This window comes from Bacillus rossius, chromosome 10, assembly GCF_032445375.1.
Source record: "Bacillus rossius redtenbacheri isolate Brsri chromosome 10, Brsri_v3, whole genome shotgun sequence".
NCBI lineage: Eukaryota > Metazoa > Arthropoda > Insecta > Phasmatodea > Bacillidae > Bacillus > Bacillus rossius.
In genome coordinates, this window is record NC_086337.1 from 58,273,112 (window position 1) to 58,297,019 (window position 23,908).

General features: G+C 36.5%; 1 protein-coding gene across 1 annotated transcript in view; it reads left to right on the forward strand.

Moving 5' to 3' along the window:
• The first annotated feature begins 10,028 nt into the window (after positions 1-10,028).
• Positions 10,029-23,908, forward strand: part of LOC134536268 (cyclic GMP-AMP synthase-like receptor) — a 72,754-nt gene continuing 58,874 nt past the window's right edge. Inside the window, exon 1 of the mRNA XM_063375981.1 lies at positions 10,029-10,260. Coding sequence (XP_063232051.1) covers positions 10,238-10,260 — 23 coding nt within the window. The 5' untranslated portion in view covers positions 10,029-10,237. The remainder of the gene's footprint in view (positions 10,261-23,908) is intronic.

A 23,908-nucleotide genomic window follows, 5' to 3' on the forward strand; every position in this document is an offset into this window, starting at 1 on the left:
CTCTATCTACCATCAGATAGTAGTCGGAGTGTTCGTCCAAGATTGCACTAAATGAGTTGCTCTTTTTCAAACCTTATACTGACTCGCTGACGCATACCTTAACTGAACTCTCATTGGCCGCACCTCTGTCCAAAGAGTGATTGGGATTGCGGTACGTAGAAAGGGAAGCGGTGGTGTTAAGTCCCGCAAGGAAGGGCATCGAATAGAAGTAATCCTACATGCAGACGCTGAAGGTAGCACAAGTCTCAACAAATGCATAAACGAATTTTCAACTGTATCTGTGTTAGTTATGGAAGAATTCTGGCATGTTTAACATAAGCTTATATAATTTGCTTGTAATATATTGTGAAAGATAAATTATTACGTTTATTCTGGTAATTTGTTTTTTTTTTTAACAACTGGTATTTACTTTTTATTTTCTTTCAGAAATGCAGAATTCTAAATATTAACAATGTTGAGATACCCATAAAGTGTGTCACATATTATGTACATATTTATAAGAACTATAATAATGGCTAACCGATTATAGGTCCCACAGCATACAAACCAAATAATCATGATAAGAAAATAACTAAATAAAATAAATAAATGAGTGGTGACTCTGTCACTAAAGTTGCAGAAAATTATTTATATTCAAGTACTGCAATTTTTTAATTCATAAAAAAGAATAAATATTTAAGTTAGCACTATTTTTCAGCTACCATACTCTAGGTGTCCGGAGGCACTGCATGTGTGAAAGTAATACAATCAAATGCTCGAGATGTCGCTGAATTGCTTTATTAGAAAGGCATATATTTTTTATGAAATAATCTGACAAATCAACCTAGCGGTTCAGTGATTAAACCATGCTCTGCTACCAATCTTGTGGCACTACTGGCAAATATATATTTATATTTAAGACTAAAGGTATGGATGCAGTGTATAATTAACAAAACAAAATTGAAATTATAAAGAATACCTTAAGGTGTAAGTAGAGAAACAAAGTAAAAATTAGAAATACCGACTCTTGAAGATAGTTAAATGTAAAGGAGAGATTAATAAATAGTAATAAAAGAAAGAATATATCTAATGGATTGTCTATTATTTTTAATAAATTTATTTTTGAAAAAAAAAATTGGATGTTAATTACAGAGATAACAATTGTGCTGTTGTTAAGTAAACTGTTCAAGTAGTTTAAAAAAGGAAAGATTATATATACTTCTGAACTTTTAATCTGGCAAGTTACATGGAATTTTTAGTTTTAAAAGACTTGATTTGTGTGATAGAGATGTAGGCGATATCACATAAAACAATGGAAAAGATTTTGCGAAAGGGCTGAAAGCACACAACTATTAATTTGCAAATAAATTATCTCGAATGATCATAAAACAATTATTTGAACGCCCCTTAGTAATGAAGTTAGATCTTTAAGGCAAAAAATAAAAATGATAACAAATATTAAAAATGTATTAATATAATTCTAGTAAAAAAAATGCTTTCAGCACAACTTATAGGCGTAAATAGATTTCGAAGTACCTATTTATTCTGGAAATATTTTGGAAACTTCTATAAACTTCTGGAACAAATTTAATAACTTAATGTACGTAATAAAAATGTGTTCTCCAATATTACAAAAATTTTGATTGAATATTTGCAAATGTTCCATGCGGCGAAAATATTACGAACATTTTTAACTCATTGTTTCTAGAATTTAAAGGTATTTTACAACGCAACATTGAATAACATGGAACGAATTTCATATTATATGTCAACTAAAGTAATTATTTAATTTCATTGGCCTTCAAACACAATTTTTTATCTCTGGCATTAATAAAGTTGTCGGATAAAAATATGCTTTGCTCCAAGGTTTAAGATAATATTAAGACGGTTTAAATTAATTCAAACGATTTTTATTATATGAAAAAATGAATTATAATTAAAATTTAATCCATATTTATACGGTAATTAGTCATTTTTGATCAGAAATCGTTTCTTCCAAAGTTTTAGATGAATTTTAGAATTTATATAATAAATTATAATGGATTTGATAGTATATCAATTTAAAAAAGGTAGTATTTTTTTTACTTTAAAACTTTCTAATTTTCTCCCATTGCAGTAATGGTTAATTGGAAAAAAAATATTTTAACAATAGTTTTAGACAATATATAGAAAATTAAAAAAAATATATATAAATGTATTCGAAAGTGTACCGGGTCGTCCCGTGCCGACCCAAAGCCCGAACATTCCAGAAGCGAGGCGTAAATTCACGCTGCTCCACGCGGCGGCACGCGGAATTCGCAAGGCCGCTCAGCGGTGGACAACAGCGCGTGGCAGGACGTTGCTCGGGGATCGGAAATTAGGGGGGATGGGGGTAGCGACGACCCTTGCAATCCGACCAGGCGCGTGCCGCATGCTTTACTTCAGTGGAGGCCACGTGACACGTCGCATGACGCCCTGCTGGGCCGAGCAGGGCCGCCAGCCAGCTGCGAACCTGGCGTCGCGGTCTGGTGTCTCGCGTGCCTAACATTGTTAATTCGATTCGTTCTGCCAAGATCCAGCGACCTGATATCATATAGCCGTAGCTGTAAATGTGGCGTCCAATTGTAATCATTTTATACGCATCTCTCCATAAAAAAATATTTACAGTCTTTTCTCTCTCAGACATTTCAAAACCATTTTAATAATAAAACGCTCAAACACGAAAAAACAATATTGCACTCTATATAAACATTTATCTCAGACTACAAAAGAAAACCTCTGGAAGTCGGGCAGCAAAATTTAACTTTGAGTTCAACTGAAAATACCTTCGTTGACGTCTGAATGTGAAGAGTTTTTACTACTTATAATTTCGTTGTTTACCTTGCGAATCAGGTGTAAAACTAACAAATTTTCTATTGCACAGCTACTTACTATGAACAGGTGGGTAAAAAGGATAAAAACGTTTAAAACTTTCAAAAATATAAAAAAAAATATTAATTATCTTTTTAACTTTAATACACTTATGAATATGTATCTCTTAATTAATGTGCAATTTTATAGCACTACCTACGAATACCCAAAAAATTGTTTTACATCTCTTTATTCTATATTCTTGTTCTAAAGAAAATATAAAAAGTCTTATGGCAAAATTACACCAATGTCCAAAAAAAATGTATTAGGTGCATTGTTACAAGCAACTTTGCGAGAATTCAAAATAAGTGTGTTAGTAAACATAATTTCATTTTACTGTGCTAAAATTAAGTACTCGTATATGGATTATAATATTTTCTAAAGGATGTTAATGTAATATTATAAATTATTGCATTTCTCGAAATTCCTATTTTTTTTTTCAGAAAATAATAACCATTTCTAACATGAAAGGTGCAATAATCACATTGATTTGTTCATGTTCCGTACTGTGTTTTGCACTAAGAACAAATATCCAATCTGATGTCTCCATAAGAGAACGCACAAGTCTAGTGCTACAAGAAGCTAAGAGAATATTCGAACTCACAACACCAAAGTTCAGTTTGATGGTGGTAAGGCCTGAAAAGACAGCTCAAGGTGTAGACTGCGTTATTAAAGGAGTTCAATCCCATATGGTGAGTACACTGTACGTTTCAAGTTCAAAAGAAGATGTGAATTACACACATCCAACGAATCTTCCTCAACAACAGCTGAGCGGTCTTGAACAAGAGAGTTTTGGCTACATGATCTTTGCAAATGATGGACAGAAAGATATGTTTGAGTCTTCTCTGGTGCTGCTCTCCAGAAGTGGAGTTTGGAACACACAAGCTTTATTCATCTTACTGTCAATTGAAAGCTTCACATCAGACAAGCAGTTGGCCAAACGTTTGCTTAGATATTACTGGGAAAACTTCGAGATAGCTAATGTTGTATTCATAACTATACAAAATGAAGGATCTAATGAACAAGTTTTATCAGTAACATACAGTCCATTTGTAAATGGTGGAAGAGTCAGTGAAATTTCGTTCCCCTTTAGTAATCATGCAATTTTTAAAGACAAATTCTCCAATGTGCATGGATATCTAGCAACTGCAAGTTTCTTTCACATACCACCATTTATGTTGCGTCTCAGAGACCACAATGGTAATTCATTTTATACAGGACCGATGGTAGAGGTTATAGTTAGTATATTAAAAAGTATGAATTTCGAATTTTTTGAATGTCGTTCCATGAAAAAAGATTCTGCAGAGTGTAATTTCACTCACACGCAGAAGGAAACTGATATTAATTTTGGTTACTACTATGCGGGGTCAATAGATCTTAAAGAATCGACATACCCATTTTTTCATGATACTGTAGCTCTGATTGTACCCAAAGCACTGCAGATTCCCACGTGGATGAATCTCATTCTTCCTTTCACTCCAGACACCTGGATGGCGTACATAGCGATGTTTATCTTCATACTTCTGGTCAGCAGATTTGCTGCTAGATTTGACATCCACTCTCTACAGGGTCAGTTCACACTCTTAGAGGTTTTTCGCGTGTTCTTTGTTGGTGGATCTATGTACGACCAACGGTGCTCAGCTCTGAGGTTATTTCTGTACTCAGTTTTAATATTTAACATTGTAATGAACAATTCATACACTGGATTGATCACTAGCTACCTTACTGTACCTCGCTATTACCCTGAGCTTAAGACAGTAGATGACCTTGAAGCAAACTCTATCTTGATTGCATTTGTATTTCAGCCAACTTATTTTACCGAAACAGAATTGAACAGGGCGCAAGTTTCAGGATTACCGGTAGATTTAAACGACGAAGCAACAATGAAAATTGCAAGAAACTTGGTCATTGTAGATGATATGGATTCAACATTTAAGTTGGTTGAAAAGTATAGGAATGTCAGTATTTTACATATTTTAACAGGGGGTTACTACATGATTAATCACGACTACAAAGACTATTTGGCTCCCAAGTTCCACATAATGGACTTGAATTTTCCTAAAGAAATGGTCATTAGAACTCGCAGGAACCTTCCATATAGAGATAAGTTTAACTCATATTTGAGAGCCTTGAAGGAAGCTGGTATCATAGATAAACTAGTTAATGATAAGATGTATCACACCCGCGCACCAGTAACGAATATATCGCAATTGTCTCTCCATAATTTACAATCTTCATTCTTTGTCCTTGTTATTGGCTTTTTAACTAGTGCTCTTGCACTACTTTTGGAATATCTCTTCAAAACTGTTTCCTACACGTGCCTCACAAAAGCTAAAACACTTGATAATATGTATGGAGCATTTCTAAGCGAATTAAACTGCATTAAGAAATATTTATTTTTATTTTTTCGGAAGAGAAAAAAATAATTTATGTTAATTGGGCTATCCTTTTTAATGTTTAATTATATATATATATATTATGTTGTCATCTAATTCTGCAAATATTTTAACTGGTTTGAATAATTACGGTTTCTAGTTTTTTTTATCTACATATTCATTCCTGATTTATTGTGGAAACTTTATTTCCTAACCAAATATTGCCATTTCGTCGGCAGATTACAGCGTCCACTTGCATATCAAGATTTTTGGCTAATGTTATAATTCAATAAAAAAATTATATATGTATATTTAGTTTTTCAATAATTATTGACGTATTTTAATTTCTATATATACACATACCTTATAAAGGAATTCCTTTGAACAAGTATTATTTTAAATTAATAACTATATTTTTATTTAGAGTAAATGTTTAAATATCATTTAATATTATTAATAATTATGATAACGTTTTTAAAATGTGGGTCTGATAACTATTTAAGATTATATTGTATAAATATAAGGAATAAAAAATATTTCTTCAGGAGATATCCTACAGGCGTAGATAGATTTCGAAGTACCTATTTATTCTGAAAATATTTTGAAAACATATATAATTTTCTGGAACATTTTAATAACTTAATGTACATAACATATTTATGTTCTCCAATATTACAAAATTATCGATTAAATATTTGCTCTTTTTCCATTCAGCGATAATATAACGAATATTATTAACTCAATGTATCCAGCTTTGAATAGTTTAGAACGCAGCATTGAATAGTTTAGAACGCAGCAGTGAATAGCTTAGAACAAGTTTCATATTATGTGTCAACTAAGGTAATTATTTAGTTTTTTTAACCTTCAAACACTACTTTCATTCTTGCACTAATAAAGTGGTCGTATAAAACTTGCTTGCACCAAGATTTACGATAATATTAAGAATGTTTATAATAATCTCAAACGAATTTGATACTAGGAAATATTGAATTATTTTAAAATTTTAACACGTATTTTTACGGTACCAATTAATTTCAAAAATTGTTCCAGCCAAAGTTTTAGATGAAGTTTCGGTTTCATCCAATAAATTATAACATATATATCTATTTTTAAAAAGTAATCATTATTTTTTATTTTCAAACCTTGTTATTTCCACCCCTTGCAGTAATAGTTTGGTAATAAAAATTTTTAAAAATAGTTTTAGTCAATATTTAGAAAATTAAACAAAAATAAAAATGAATTCGATTGTGTTCCGGGTAGGGAAGTTTTATTTATTTTCAAATTCCAACCCCAGGTTTTTTCAACCACTTGCAATAATGATTTATATTATCAAAAATTGTTTCAGACAAAAGTTTTAGATAAAACTTATAAACTTAATATAAAATTTTTGTACTAAATCGATATTATCCCTACGAAGGAAGTTATGAATTTATTTCCTCCAACTCTCGTTCTTGTTCTTGTGTTATGGTTGTTCAATTCAAAAATGTATTCTTACCAAATATTTTGGTATTACTCCTAAGAGTTATAATACTTTCAAACAGATGTGATATTTTCCATATTGTGGGAGTTACAGCGATTTCTCTGTTTTTCAATAAACATTCTTCATTTCTACCCCTTTGGTAGGATATTGCCCATTAACGAATTCTACCGAGATTTTTCACTACTAGATTTTATGTATCAGTTTGGAATTGATTTGTGAAAAATTGCGACAGTTACACAAAATTGTGATTTTATATATATATATATATATATATATATATATATATATATATATATATATATATATATATATAAACACACTTGAGTTGACGATGGTTATGGGGTCTATGGACCAGGAAACGAAAAACTATATAAATTTTTTCTCATAGTCGCACCCTTGGTAACGCCCACTATAGGTAGTATTTCTTTTAAATCTGTCTCAAACAGTGTTTATGAAAATTGTTTCCTAGTTAAATAATTTTCATTAACAGCACCACATAAATTATGTAGAGGCTGTATTTACTGACTTTTACTTACTGTTATTTCTAGAACACGAAGGTATTTGCAAGTAATTAGCTTATTCATTAAGGTACTACAAATGTCATTCATTTTATTCTAAACACATATTTTACACGCAATATATGGCACCGATTAACTTAGTGTGTGCTGTTCTTGGAGTTTTATATGAAAATTATATTTATATATGACTGATTTATTTGTATATTAATTTTTTTATAAATATTCATTGAAAAGTGTTTATACTTATAGGTTATTTATCATAAGCAAAATATAATCACCATCAGTAACTTAAAATTATTTTTCCTTGTAGTATTTTTGATGTTAAATATGGTGTAATATTTGATAGTAAATACATTTTTGTTAAATGGTCAGTGTTTTTAGACAAAACTTTATCCCTTGCTACTGATATTTTTGTACAATGGCCTACATATGTGAGATAGTATGGCATGTGGCCAGTCACCAGCTCTCTAGGGAGCAATGAGCCACACAAATATTATACAGAACCAAAGACCGTGGAAAAAATTGAAAGACTTGTGTAAGTTTTTAACCTGAGCAAATCGCATATTTGGTCTTATGCTTTATAACCATTTACCTTGAAATTAAGCAGAATTTTCAGAAACTTACGCTAAAGTAAATACATACTAAAGGTTGGGGATATAAATATAATAAGCTAGGCATTCTAAAAAAAAAAAATGCACAGCCAGACAGCAGAGTGGTTTCTTCTCAACATAATTAAGAGTTAGTTTGGCGAAGTTGATTGCTTGCAAAAGAATCTGTGAATATTACAAAACTCGTACGTCTTATATTATTGCAGATAATTAGAATATTTTATTTTCGGGTAACGAATATATGGTTTGAAGGATAGTCCCCTTAAGTTAGTCCAAAATCTTTAATAATTCCTAAGTATTCTCAGAATTCTCTTACTTTATTACTTAGCTATAATTCACACTAAACAGTGATGTGTTGGTCCATAAGAGATTTTCTTCCTAATCAGCCTACTAGTTATACAGGTCTCATGCTGGTCTGTGTCCACACACATACTGTCCCCAACAATAACCACAACTCAATTGATCTGTGTCCACACACATACTGTCTCCAACAATAACCACAACTCAATTGGTCTGTGTCCACACACATACTGTCCCCAACAATAACCACAACTCAATTGATCTGTGTCCACACACATACTGTCTCCAACAATAACCACAACTCAATTGATCTGTGTCCACACACATACTGTCCCCAACAATAACCACAACTCAATTGATCTGTGTCCACACACATACTGTCCCCAACAATAACCACAACTTAATTGGTCTGTGTCCACACACATACTGTCTCCAACAATAACCACAACTCAATTGATCTGTGTCCACACACATACTGTCTCTAACAATAACCACAACTCAATTGATCTGTGTCCACACACATACTGTCTCTAACAATAACCACAACTCAATTGATCTGTGTCCACACACATACTGTCCCCAACAATAACCACAACTCAATTGATCTGTGTCCACACACATACTGTCCCCAAACACTCACCCAAACCCAACATCGTGTTTGTTTGAGCACGGGAAGTACTCGACCTTATAATCCACCAAACATTTTAATGGGCTTTTACTCCCTATTTCCAAAGAACGTTATCTGATATTAGCTGTTCTTGTTTCCTGTGCCCTGTTGCCAGATATACCCAAAGAGCACAACTGTATAAGTACCAGCTTTGTAATGTATTGAGAAATTGTAAATAAATTTACAATTATTTAATTTTTAAAAATATATTTTATAATGAAAATTTTGGAAATTACTTTTCTTGTTTTTTTTGTGCCGTTTCAGTGCCACTTTCAGGCACAAATGTACGTTTTAAATTTAATTTTTAATTTTAAAGAAGGAAACCAAATAATAAATTTGCATTTTTAATTTCATTTTTTTTTTCCATTACTGTACACTCCGACGTAATCTTGTGCAACCCAGTGCACCTGCGCTTGTTCGCAGGCTTCAATAAGATACTGTTTGCTGACGATTGGCTATCGCTGCATCTCGGCCGCGGTTCGCGTCATGTTTTCTCCATGTAACAGAATGACTTTTCGTGCTAGCGAACGCTACCCCAAGCCCACTGCTAGCTACTTTCATTTCTCGGAGACAAGCATACGTAAGGGCTTTGCCAGCACGAACTGGACTAGGTTACAGCCAGTGGCGAAGCCTCGGGACGGTTCACATGACGCCTTTCCCAGGCGATTTAGCAAATTTAAATCCCCCTCCCCTCATCACCCACCTGTGGCTTCACGGGAACTCCAACCCGGAGCATCGACCCTCAGTGAACCCAGGCGGGGACATTGTCTCTTCAAGGACATTCGCCCTTGTCAAACAGAGCCCTCAGCGAAGTCTAGAGGCGGGAAAAATCCCTAACCTTGCTCTGCGCGCTGGTCGCGAGCGGGCCCACTGCACTCCAGCGGACATTTCTGTGACCCTCCAGGCAGGTTCTCGTCTTGCCCGCCAGAGTGCACTACTCATCCCTCCCATAAGAGACAGCTTGTCACAATCGACCTTGGCAGCAGTCGCAGTGCGATTGCGATCTTAGTTCGCCTGCGACTCCCGTGAGAGCGCGGCGAGCGTTTTGCAGTCTGCTTCGCCCCTTCGGGCATTTCCGGACACCTTCGGGCAATCACCAACCCCCCATTCTTTGGCTGGGGGCAGTTGCTTCCTTTAATTAGGCGCCCCGACGCCATTTTCAGAGATTCGGCGGGCAGCATCTGGTCTGTGCGGACCACGCGTCGCGATCCGCGAGAGTCAATCTCCGTTGTTCATCCCAGACTCGACACTACGTCATGTAGCCGCCAACGTCAAGGCATAGAGGCCTCAATCTTATAATTTTTAAATTTTGCTGCCCGCAATAGTTTTTTGCTAATCTAAATTATTTCCTTATCTCTCAACATGACTACCGCGAACTTCCGTGCCGCGAGCTGCCTTCTCTGCTCCTGCAGCCAGCCTACATGACTTCACCCCGCTGTTTTGGGTAAGTGGTCGTCATACCTCCCCTCTCCCCCCTTTTTTGCCTTTCCCTGGGCATAGTCTTGCCCAGGCTTAGCCGCCTGTTAACCAGTCTAAGTAATTTGGGACTTTGGTTGCAGGCGGGGTCCAAGTTTAACTCCAAAATCAGTCTCCAAAATTAGCTGCAAGTTCAGCTTCGAAGTTTAGCTCCAAGTTTATCTCCAAAATTAGCTGCAAGTTATCTCAAAAATTAGCTGCAAGTTAGCTCCAAGTTTATCTCCAAGTTTATACAAAATGATTCCTTCTGGACTTTAATCGACCGAAACCTCCGGTGCCAGGACACAGGATATAATTAAATTTCATTTGAAAAGAAAATTAAAAACACAATGTAATTGTTTCTTTCTTTTGAGCCTGCGAGCTCACTTAAAACCAGTGTTAAGTTCAAGATGTATTATTGTTTTACTTTTATATGTATTTTGTTGCCCCGGGGCTCCCTCCTTTTTGTGATTAATATATTTTAATACATGTGTAATTAAAAGATACAAAAAAACCTAAGTAAATTATTTTAGTAAAAGGGCAGTTATATAAATCAAACCACCAGTCTTGTTATTTCATTATTACTTCATCCCCGATCCACATAGCCTCCTAGAGTTGATAGGAGGTTATAAATAAAATTCTTTTGTACGACGTCTGGGCACCTCTGTGATTATTGTCGTTGTTGTTTTGTTTTCTGGGCTGACACTTCCAAGTCCTTAATTTAATTATTCATTTTTGAGTGTTTACCTGCAGCCCAGCGTTCGTTATACTTTTATCAGAGTAATCATTTGATAATATCCATTTTTTTCTAAGTAACCTAAGATGCTATATTAGTTTCAACCGTTTTGCCATCAAATGTTTTCATATAATTTAATATTAAAATTTTTGTTTTTTTATACTACAATAGGCGTACATAAATAGTTAAATGTCTCGTTATTAAGAGTGATCGACTGATACAAATAGTTTCTCCTGTGAAGTAATTATAATAATTGGTGTTTAGAGTTGATTTTATTTTTTTATTTTTTTTTAGATTATTTACAGCTGTAATACTACTGCCAAGAGACACTATTTTACTGTCTTAGAAACATCAAGAAAAAGGTAAAATTGAAGATTTTTTAATATTAAATTTTTTTGTAACCATCGATAATGTACAAAATCATAATTTGAGTGATGAGAAGCCGGGCAGTGTGGATGTGGCAACAGCGCGCCGTGAGCTGAAACCCAGGCGTGACGTCACGCCCCCTATGGCGGGTGCCCGGGACTATCGGCCAATCAGCGAAGCGGGCTGCGGCGGGTGATGCTATCACCGAGGGACGTGTCGCTTTTTTTTTTTTTTTTTTCGACACGGAGCAGACTCGCTGCGTGACCTTGCGCCGCCATTATCTATTCATACACCCATCGCCCGCGCGGCGAACCTGATAACAGTCGAGGCTGCCGCCCAGTTCTCTTATGGCTCACCCTTTTCTATTTATTTTCAAAATATAATCTCTAAATAAATTTTTTTGTTGCAGACTTCACTTACGCCCCGAGTCCCAGCGATGAAAAAAAAAAAAAAAAAAAAAGGGGTTGTCTGTAAAGTCGTTTCACGGACGATAATTTTACGTGATGACGTCATAACAAAACATTGATGAAAAATTGCATACTTTTTAATTTTCAAATATTATTTACAGTTTTTTTGCAAATTTAATTTAAATAATTTGTTTAAATATAATAACGAAAAATTAGTTAAAAAGCCCGCCTTAACATGTTTGATATTATAGAAGATTTTGTCGCACGGTGGTCGGTCGGTTCTTGCACGCTCGGCTCAGGCGGAACTTGACAATGAGTCGATTTTTCATGCGTGCAGCCGGCGTTCATCGATTTATAAAACGTTATCACGTCAAAAAAAATGTATATGCATGTATAGCTCATGATCGTTCCTTAACTAATGTCGCCAACTGTGTTGTAATTAACCAACTAACCATGGCTTAACGTCTTGTTCACATTGGGGTCATTAGAGAAGTAGAGGATGATGAGTACAAGCCTAAAAAAAAAAAATAGCTATAAACTCGAAAAATAACGCGAATTGTGATGTTTTTGGAGAAAAAACACATTTTCTAATTTTTTTTTTTTACGTTTTTATTTCTTCGCGTATTTTCCATCAAACATATCTCGAGAGCGGTGCATTGTACAGAAAAAGTATGTAGAATGAAAATTGCTTGAAATCTATTTTCGAATGGCAAAGGTAGGCTATCTACTAAATTTTTCGTGTGTCTGACGGTTTCAATTTTACTGACAAATTTTCCACGCGACCTACTGTGCCTCTTCCCAGTGCCGAGAACCATCGCTGTGTTTATGTTAGGGTGTTCCATTTAGTAATGCAAGAAGTTTGGATAATATTTAGACGTTGCACACTTTGATCAGTTTAGTAAAAGTAGGCCAAAAATTCTATTTTCCAATGTTAATTACTTATATTAGTATTAACTTTGAACGATTTGTGCAATGGGAGTGCATGACTTGATGTAAGATTTTAGACATACGCCATTGCTAAAGCACATGTATGTCTGTAGAAGAAAACTACAAAAAAAAACACAAAAGACAAAAACACAAATTAAGCAAAAAATTGCTATTGTCAACAGGATACAAACACCACATAATATTCCATAACAGGAATATGGTCAACAAACAAAGAAAGACAAAGAAAAAAAGACTAACAGAGCGAAAAAAAAAAAACACAAATGATGACAGCACAAAAATATTGAACCCATTATTGGGTTAACTTTAATAAAATACTCAGACATCAACCTGTATTTATATTATATTAATCTGAGATTCAAATAGGATATTGATTGATACGTTTGAATGCAAAATATTATATGTTTGTTTTGAAACTTAAAATTTGATGTATGTGGTAGCATTTTGGTTGTCTATAGTCATTTAGGTCTATGAACATTATAGAATGTTAACTTCACTAAGTTCGATAGTTTTAGCACAATACGTTAAACTGTTATTCAGAACTGTTTTCTTACATCAGCTGAAACTATACCTAGAGCTGCCATGCCTGTAGCACTAACATGAGGCCACATCGACTATACTGTTTTATCTTTTTGAACCTTTTATATGCCATCGTCAAGATGTAGTTTTTTTGTATGAATGTTGGATAAAAGTTTATAAAATATGACGACTCATTCTTGACCACTATTTACATAACTTAGCCTAAAAATATTTATTGAAATTATTATTAAAATTCATCTCATTTTAAAATGTGTGCGTTTTCAATTGATATACTACTTTTAAGTCTTAAAAAAACTGTCTGATATATTTAATTCTAAAATTTAATGCATGCACTTACAAAATATTGCATTTATAGTGTTCCATGTAAAAATATCTCGCTATCCGTATACAAGGTTGTTAGCACATTAAAATCTTGTTAGATACAGATCATATTAGTACTGCGTGAAAAGTCGCCTGGAAGCAAATGCAGTAGCTGCTCAGTATTGAAGATGCCTTCTGAAATGAAGAGCGGAACTACAACCACGTCCTTGCTCAACCTCAGAAGACAGCGATGTACTTTGATGATCCAGAATTCAGGCGTAGGGAGGATATAACTGATGTCACACAGTCATGCCAAACCACGAACATTGACTTCGGCAACTGACCTAGGCTTTGTCAAACCACAAAACGATAAAAATGATTTTTTTTTTTACGTTATGGATAGTAACATTAAAAGCATTACTTTTGAAAGATCGAAAACGTTAGCATAAATATCTAAAAAAAAAAAAAAATATATATTTTTTACACTTCGGCTTTCATTTAATATTCATTGCATGCTATATGCAGGACACGAGCGCAAATGGTGAGTGGTCTTCGAGAAACTAAAATAGAAAATTGTAATCTTTTCAATCACTCTCACTGATGTGCGAATGCTGTCAGCCGAGAGTGCATTCCATTACGGCTTATTGTGCATTTGCATCATATCAGTTATATCCTGGTCATAAAACTTTGAGAGCTAGTGGCCCTATAAAAGCATTGGCCGTGTTTTGAAATCTGTGCACCGTCATCTACTGCCAAGATCACGCCATGCTGGTTGCTTTCGCACTGTTGCACTGCTGAGGGTTGTTCTTAGCGGCGCCTGTTTTGCCACATCGGCCTTCCGACTGCAATATCTGTACGAGCGACATTCTGTGACTACCATTTGACTGGATGTAACTATTGTTGGCGGTATATTCTCAGCAACACTTGGGAAATAACGCATACTTATTAAATAATATTTCGGTAAGTATGCTTCAATAAAATACTCTCTCCTTCAAGCTTATATTTTCTCTTACGTTAGTCTGTAAGAATTTATTGCAATGAATCATGTAATTGCAGCAGGTACTACAAACGTAACGTGTAAAATTATGATTGAATTGTATGAGAACCTTAAATTTCGCCTTCAACATTGTGATTGTATTATAAAGCCTACTTAATACACACGGGCCTCATTCTTGTGTATGAAAGTGAAAGTGAATACTTATTACAAAAAAAAACACAAGAAAGAAAATGGACACTAAAAGTTTGTGTGCTTATGTTTGACATGAAGTAAAATTTTGTACTGAAAATGATTTACAATTTAAATTTTTTGTACCGTAATCGAATGAAATAAATGTGCACACGTGTTAAATTATATTTTTTAATGCTGCTAAAAAAAATTCTTTTTTTAGGTAGATTTCGAAGAAATACTGCCTATTGAAGCAGTTACCATGGTGTGACTTACGAAAACATTTGATATAGTCGTTTCATGGTCCATATATCTCAAAACCATCGTCAACTCAAATATATATTTTTTTTTACATTGTTTTGGACCAGATGAAATCCATAATTTTTCAAAAATCACTCCCAAACTGATACATAAAATATAAACATGATAAATCTCGGTCGAGTTCGTTAATGGGCAATATCCGACCAAAGGGGTAGAAATGGCAAAGGTTAGTTGCAAAACAGAAAATCACTATAGCTCCCATAATATGACGTATATCACATCCGTTTGAACGTATTATAACTCGTAGGAGTAATACCAAAAACTTTTGTCTAAAACCATTTTTGATACGACCAACCATAACAGCAAGGGGTTGGAAAAAAACAAGGGTTGGACAACAAAAAAAAATCATTATTCTGTTCGTAAGCACACCATCGAATTTGTTCAAAGTGTTTGTAAATCTTATAATTTGTATCTAAAACTTTTGTCTGAAACCATTTTTGATAAGATGAGCCATTGCTGCCGGAGGTTGAAAAAAATTAGGGTAGAATTTTTAAAAATAAATCATGATATCTTGATGTACACTATAAAATTCGTTCAAATTTTTTGTAATTCCTAAATTTATTATCTATAACTTTTGTCTGAAATAATTTTTTTATACGACCTACCATTACTGCAAGGGATGGAATAAACAGGGTTAGAATGACACATATTCATAACTCCCTTAGTAGGCACACTATCAAATCCGTTGAAATTGTTTGTAAATCTTATAAATTTTATCTAAAATTTAGTCCGATACTATTTTGATAATACAAACCATTATTGCAACTGGTTGAATAAACCTGGAGTTGGAATAAGAAAATAAATAGAATTTCTCTACCATGTACACTATCTAATCCATTCTTAGTTTTGTTTAATTGTCTAAATATTGTCTAAAACTATTGTTAAATATTTTTTCTAACCAATTATTACTGCAATATATATTCGTAATATTTACTCTGTTTGGAAAAAAAGCAAATATTTAATTAATAAATATGTAATATTGGATAACACCAATATGTTATGAATATAAAATTCTTAAAATGTTCCAGAAGTTTACAGAAGTTTCCGAAATATTCCGATAATAAATAGGTTCTTCGAAATCTACCTACGCCGGTAGGCCGTGCCGAAATATATGTATATAATAATTATATATATATAATAAGCTCCTGCAAGAAAGATGATGAAATAAGTATCACTCTCCCTATATCTCATTATATCTCCCTATATCACACAATCTTGTAGCTCGTGCACTAGTGACTGGCACACTCGGTCGTTCACGAGAAGTTGTGCACATCTTCCATAAGAAAGAGTTTCGTGTGTGCTGGGACTGAAAATATGATTTTCTGAAGGAAACAAAAAAAAAATCCCAAAATTTGGCTTGTATTAATACGCTATAAAACACACTTGTCGTGTAATTAACTTTGTTTGAAGTAGTTGTTTCTTATCTCTAGAAAAAAAACACAGAATTTCTTAAATAAATTGAACACTTTTAAATATAAGTTTAATCAGGTAGTTACTATTTTAAGTCCGTATCATAAATTATTAAAACACATTTTTTTCAGGGTAATAGTTCCGTTATTAGCAATGAATAAAATAATGATCACGTCTGTGTGTCTTCATTTTGCAATGAGTTCCCTACTAAGAAGAAAAATAACATCCGACGTGGCTGAGAGAGAGTGTACGAGTCACGTTTTGGAACTATCCAACAAAATCTACGAAATCATTGATCCACAGTTCAGCTTAGTGGTGGCTACGCCAAGAAAGATGGTTTACGGCGAAGACTGCGTCATTAAAGGACTGCACCCAGTGATGGAGAGTGACCTCTACATCACAAGTTCAGCAGAACCGATGAATAAGGCGCTCTCGAATAATCTCCATCAGAACCAGCAGAAAGGAATGGAACTCCAGAGTTCTCGCTTCGTGATCTTCGCCGACCATGAAGACAAAGACTGGTTCGTGGGTTCTCTGCTGGAACTCTCGAAAAGTAGTTTTTGGAACACCCGAGCTTTCTTCGTGTTGCTGTCGATGAGACCGTCGAGCTCGGATAAGCAGCTTGCCAAAGCTTTACTTAGTCGTTACTGGGAAACATTTGAAATATTAAATATTGTGATGGTCTCTGCGCAAAGCGAAGGGTTGGAAACGAAATTGTATTTGGTAACGTACAATCCATTTTTAAATGGCGGGACGGTTAAACGATTTGAATTTCCAGCAAATAAGGAAATTATATTTGAAGACAAATTTCTAAACGTTCAAAATTTCCCAGCAACTGCCAATTTTTTCCACGTTCCGCCATTTGTGCTTAAGAATGTACACATTGACGGGAGTGTGTCGTATACAGGTCCAATGGTACAGGTTATTTCGAGTATTTTACATCACATGAATTTTAATTTTATAGAATGTCGCAGTTTGAAAATAAATTCTTCCGGCTATAATTTTATTTGCACACAGAATAAACCTGACATTATTTTCGGAAATCACTTCACGAACACATATTTGATTAAAAGATCAACTTACCCTTTCTTTAATGACGGACTTTGCCTCATTGTGCCCAAAGCACTCCGGGTTCCTGCTTGGATGAATCTTCTCCTCCCGTTCGCCCCAGACACCTGGACGGCATACCTAGCGATGTTTGTATTCCTAGTTCTGGTCGGGAGATTCGCTGCGAGGTGGGATGTCCACTCGGTGCCGAGACACTTCGGAGTCCTGGAAGTCTTGCGCATGTTCCTTGTCGGTGGGTCTGTGTACAGTCACCACTGCACACCGCTCAGACTGCTCTTGTTGTCGACTGCAGTGTTCAACCTGGTGATGAACAACTCTTACAACGGCCTGGTAAGCAGCGTCTTGACTATCCCTCGCCATTTCCGTGAGCTGAAAACACTCGATGACATTGAAGCAAATTCCATCCTGATTGCTTTAATATTATCACCAGCTGATTTGGTCGACAACGAAAACTCAGAAAATATTCAGGAATATTTAGGTAGTTATGATTTAAGCGATAAACCAACCATGCAGCTAGCCAGAAATGGAATTATCTTGGACGATATTGTAACAGCAATAAGAATGGCTAAGGAAAACAGGAATGTCAGTATCTTAGGAGTTCTCTCGACGTCTTACTACACACTAAATTTCGAACTTGACGACTACTTGGATCCACAGCTCCATGTAATGGATCTCCATTTTCTTTTACAGATGGTGATAAAAGTTCGCAGGAATGCTCCTTACAAAGACAAGTTCAATTATTATATGTGTGCTCTCAGAGAAGCTGGAGTTATTAATAAATTAATTTTCGATCAAATGCACCGTGGACACACGATAATAAGAAAAAATTCAAAATTATCCACCAATAGTTTGCAAGCAATATTCTATGCTCTAATCATTGGTCTTTCAGCTAGCGCTCTTGCATTTTTATTGGAATGCCTCTCCAAAACCGTTACGTTCGAATACATATATACAGCATTTCAATACATGATTCACTTGAGGTATAGTCTGCAAAATAAGAGATGATTAACTTTGAATGTCCTATACATTTTTAATAGATAAAACAATGCATGAGCTTTATTTCCTCAGGCCCAGTATAAATTATCATTTTCTCATAAAATGAATAAAGATAACTTTTAGCTCAAATAGCATACGTGTGTCTGCAATTTAGTTTTACGAGTTTGTTTCCACACAGCTTGTTTAATACAGTTCACGAACGATATAAAAAAATTCACAGTGTCGTGTCCTACTCCTACAATCTATTAACTTACAATATCATCACAAGAATTTATTTTAAATACAATTTGGGTGATTAAAAAAAAGTGAACAAGTCTATCAGTATTCGCCAGTGATGTGTAAACATGTAACCTCTCGGTAACGAGCCATTCATGTGTTCTCGTGTTGCAAATAAACGTACCTATATACGAGACTATATAACGAAATTTAAAATAGAATTATTTTAAAAAATAATGCCGAGCGTGATGAATATACGAAAATTATTCATTTAGAGGAAAAGGATAAAAAAAAATTCCCCTTTTAAAACGTAACTATAATTCTGTTTAACAAGTTGGTAATAACCTAAGTGAACCGAACCCAAACCAAAACCAGGTTAGGTTAGGGTATTGATTTTTTTTTATTTCCTGCAGTTTTTCTCAAAGTCATTGCATTTGATGCGCTTCGGGTAGTTTCGGGACAGGTATGTTGAAGTTGTGCGCTGGCGTAGGTAGGGTGACTTAAAAGAACAAAAAGTAAAATTGAAAGGATTCGTAAAAAAAAAATTTTTTTCTGTGATATTCTTATATTTTATATACGTTAATAAGACTGTTGCTTTTCATGATGTCGCGGCCGAGCGGGTAAAGGCGTATGCATTAGTTTGGACTATTATCAGAGTTAAGCGCCATTGATTTCCACGCAGACGCAGCACTTTTGTTACGCATTTCCGTTTCATATCCACGATATTACTCCCACCAAACGCCGCACACTGAAAGCTATGATGTTTACACGTGGAGAAGAAATGTAATTGCTGAGAACACAGTCCCCGCAGTCCTGGAGAATGTGACTGTTGTTCGACCCAGCCGTGACCGGGTCCTCGGGTCTCGAGGAGAGGGTCAGTGACCCGGTCGCATGATGACACGTCCTAGTCCTGTTCCGTAACAAGCTGGGTGCCCTCGTGCGCGCATTGTTTCACATCCTCGTGCTTCGTCAGGGTTCCGGAAGTATGTTTGAAATTCTTGTTCCACGCACCGTCATTCCAGCTCGTAGTTCTGACTGCTCAGACCGAACTGAGCGTTTGGACTGAACTGAGGCCTTCCCCTCGCACGATCTGTCCTGTGGTTGATGTTGCTGTTGGACGTATCGTTTCATCGTAGTGAAGTAGGCGCCTACTTCTCCCGTTTTTAAAGGCACATTTTCTAGTTGTTTTTAGTGTACTTTTAATATACCGTTTGTATTATAGGCATTGGTTGATAAGGCACCTTGAGCACCTTTGATTCTACTTGACTGTCTCTACTGCCCCTTTATTTGTGCTAGTTTCAAAACGTATTTACTATTGATGATTGTTAATTATCATGCTTAATTTTTGCAATTATTTGTTGAATTTGCGTGCGCCTTGTTGCTGCCTATAAACTTATTATACACTTTATATAATTGTTATTTGTTTGAATAGTTTATTAATAAATATACATATTATCTTTGAAAGATTTGTGCAATGGGAGTGCATGACTTGATGTAAGTTTTTGGACATAAGCCATTGCTAAAAACGTTTTCTGTTGAAGAAAAACTAAAAACTAAAAACAAAGAAATATATATAAAAAAACACAGAATTAAGCAAAAAATTGCTGTGGTCAACAAGGATATAAACACTACAAAATATTCCGTGACAGGATTATGGTCAACAAAACAAAGAAAAACAAAGAAAAATGTACTAAGAGAACGAAAAAAACCCACAAATGATGACGACACAGAAATATTGAACCCCCAAAAAAAATTCAGCACAACGGTTGAAACGAAACAAAACACGACAAAACGAAAAGACGAAACAAACACAATAGTTTTCCAAAACAGAATAGAACGATAATAAAACCCCACAAATGATGAATTCACAAAAATATTGAACCCAAAAGAATTCAGCACAACAGTTGAGACGTGACAAAAAACACGACAAAACGAAAAAGACGAAACGAACACTATAGTTTTACCAAAGCAGAAACAAGCGACGTTTCGGGAACTGCTATCTGCTCCCGTCCTCAGGCAGAGACGCACATGGTACGGAAACACAGGTGCGACTCAGAAAAAGTTTTTAGCAATGGCGTATGTCCAAAAACTTACATCAAGTCAATAAATATACATTTGTCTTGAAATTCCCTCTGTCTATTACAGTCAATGTTGTAACACTAATTATTAGCCAGATTCTCTCTGTATGGCTCTACCATAAGAGTCCCCTTATTTTTATTGTGTATTGTCTCGGCGCTGAATGCGAGGTTGACTGAGGTTATCTCCTGCCTCACGACACTTCAGTAGAATATGGAACAAACTTAGGATGTTGCAATTGCAGTTGCACTTTCAGCAAGCCAAAAGGAGGAAAAAAAAATATCAAAGCAACCAAAAAGTACAGACAAATATGTCTGCCCCGACACCCAGATGATGGACTGATGGACTTGTGTGGTCTGACAGTTTGGACTGGCGAGATGCTGATGCTGTTCCCACACACGGTAGTTCGGACTGAGTGCTCTCGAGTCCACAGTCAGATCTGATGGGAAGTCATCAGTTCGGACTGATCATGTGTGGGGATCTTAATACACGTTGATTGGCTTTAAACTCAGATATCATACTTTCTTACATTAAACTATTGGACTACATATGTTTCCATATATAATTCTTGCTTGTGTTAATTATTGACAGAGCTTAATTATACGCATAATGTTAAAATACAAATGTATGTTGTCTGTAGCACTTAGACAAAGTATTTATTTATCTGTTTTTAAACTCAAAGCAAGCACATTTATGAAAATCTGTCTTTGCCTAGGAGCGTTGGCAATAGCTAGTGGCAATTGTGTTCTATTTGTTTGTTTTTTTGTTTTTTTAAGTTTACTGATGTTAAAACTACTACAGAATTTAGATGTAATTAAGTTTTATGGTTGTCAGTATTGTTTTAAGTCATTTTACACCTAGCATTATGCACAGCCTGTGTGAAAATAATGTACCTAAAATAAACTTTTATCGTGCATTTATTGAAGAGAAGATTATGTGATATATTTTATGTATTTTGTATTCCCCAGTACATAAAATAGTGATCTGTAACACAAAAGGATTATCCTAAGTAAAGTTTGAAATGATATTTCCCTATTATTTTTACTGATTATTATTAGTAAGACATCACCATTAACAAGTTATAAGCCTATTATTCATAGGTTGAACTGTGCTTTACAGCGTAAATGCGCAGATAAATGACTTTACTGACAATCTTGTTTGTATGATTTAAAAAAATGGCAATGAGTGAATACTTACCCCCCCCCCCCTTCCCACATCCTTCGCCCATCTTTCATTCTTTTGGTCTCCCGCCATTCCTTAAGCACTTTAGCGGACAACACTAAATATTTTTAACAAAAGTTTATTTTGCCTAATGTTCAGTGCTGACAACAAAATCATCTCTACAGCGACCAGATTGCAGTTTGTTAGTCAACTACGATATGTTCATTAGTCACAGAAAAATTGCTGTCAAGCTAAGGGCAGGTCAAGCTAAAAATGGTAAAAAGGAGGAAGGGTGGTATTTTTTTTTATTCAGCCCTTTCTCATGGTAGAGGAGTGTCCATTATGGCATACAATAATAAACCATAACAAGAGGTAGAACATCATTTATTAAAACAAAATTTCGAACAATAGTTGGTCGAGGATTAGTACCAAAGTTTCTAACAACAGCCTGTTGTTTATGCGCACATATTTTCTTCTGTTTTATATACTACCTTTCCATTTTTTGGAAGGGTAGATGCTTCCCTTCCCCCCCCCCCCAACACAACATCTTTCCCTCCCTGGATACGCCATTTCTACAAGTCAATGTAGGGATCAGTTCGATAAACCGTAGAAAGTCGTGATTCAAGTTTTCTTTTAAAACATTCAGCAGCTCTCGACCATGTGGCAGTCAGGCGAGGTTGATGCCAGGAGGAGGTGGGTCAGTATGACCATTATATTATTTGTATGTGAAACGCGGACGGCAGAGCTCCTAGGTAGGGACCGGAAAAATTCGCGGGTTCAATAACCTCTAGGATGAACTTTATAGTTCTACGTACACTCGGTCAAATGTCACCCTCTCATTGGCTGCTGTCTTGTGAAGGTGTCCCAACGTAGCGGCCTGTGATTCGACACAGCTTCGGTTGAGTGTTTCTCACTGGCCCAGAGTCGTCCAAGTGAGTTGTGAGCCAATAGCAGAGGCAGCACTGAGGTATAACTATATGAATTTCAGGCTGTCGTGAAATGAATCCACGAATTTTTCCGGACTCTACTCATAGGTGAACGGCCGAGCTCCTAGGCATATGGCCCAGCTCCTAGGTGGATGGCCGAGCTCCTAGGCGGACGGCCGAGCTCCTAGGCGGACGGCCGAGCTCCTAGGCGGACGGCCGAGCTCCTAGGCGGACGGCCGAGCTCCTAGGTGGATGGCCGAGCTCCTAGGCGGACGGCCAAGCTCCTAGGTGGACGGCCGAGCTCCTAGGCGGACGGCCGAGCTCCTAGGTGGACGGCCGAGCTCCTAGGTGGACGGCCGAGCTCCTAGGCGGACGGCCGAGCTCCTAGGTGGACGGCCGAGCTCCTAGGCGGACGGCCGAGCTCCTAGGTGGACGGCCGAGCTCCTAGGCGGACGGCCGAGCTCCTAGGTGGACGGCCGAGCTCCTAGGCGGACGGCCGAGCTCCTAGGTGGACGGCCGAGCTCCTAGGCGGACGGCCGAGCTCCTAGGTGGACGGCCGAGCTCCTAGGCGGACGGCCGAGCTCCTAGGTGGACGGCCGAGCTCCTAGGCGGACGGCCGAGCTCCTAGGTGGACGGCCGAGCTCCTAGGTGGATGGCCGAGCTCCTAGGTGGACGGCCGAGCTCCTAGGCGGACGGCCGAGCTCCTAGGTGGACGGCCGAGCTCAGGTGGATGGCCGAGCTCCTAGGCGGACGGCCGAGCTCCTAGGCGGACGGCCGAGCTCCTAGGTGGACGGCCGAGCTCCTAGGTGGATGGCCGAGCTCCTAGGTGGATGGCCGAGCTCCTAGGCGGACGGCCGAGCTCCTAGGTGGACGGCCGAGCTCCTAGGTGGACGGCCGAGCTCCTAGGTGGACGGCCGAGCTCCTAGGTGGATGGCCGAGCTCCTAGGTGGATGGCCGAGCTCCTAGGCGGACGGCCGAGCTCCTAGGCGGACGGCCGAGCTCCT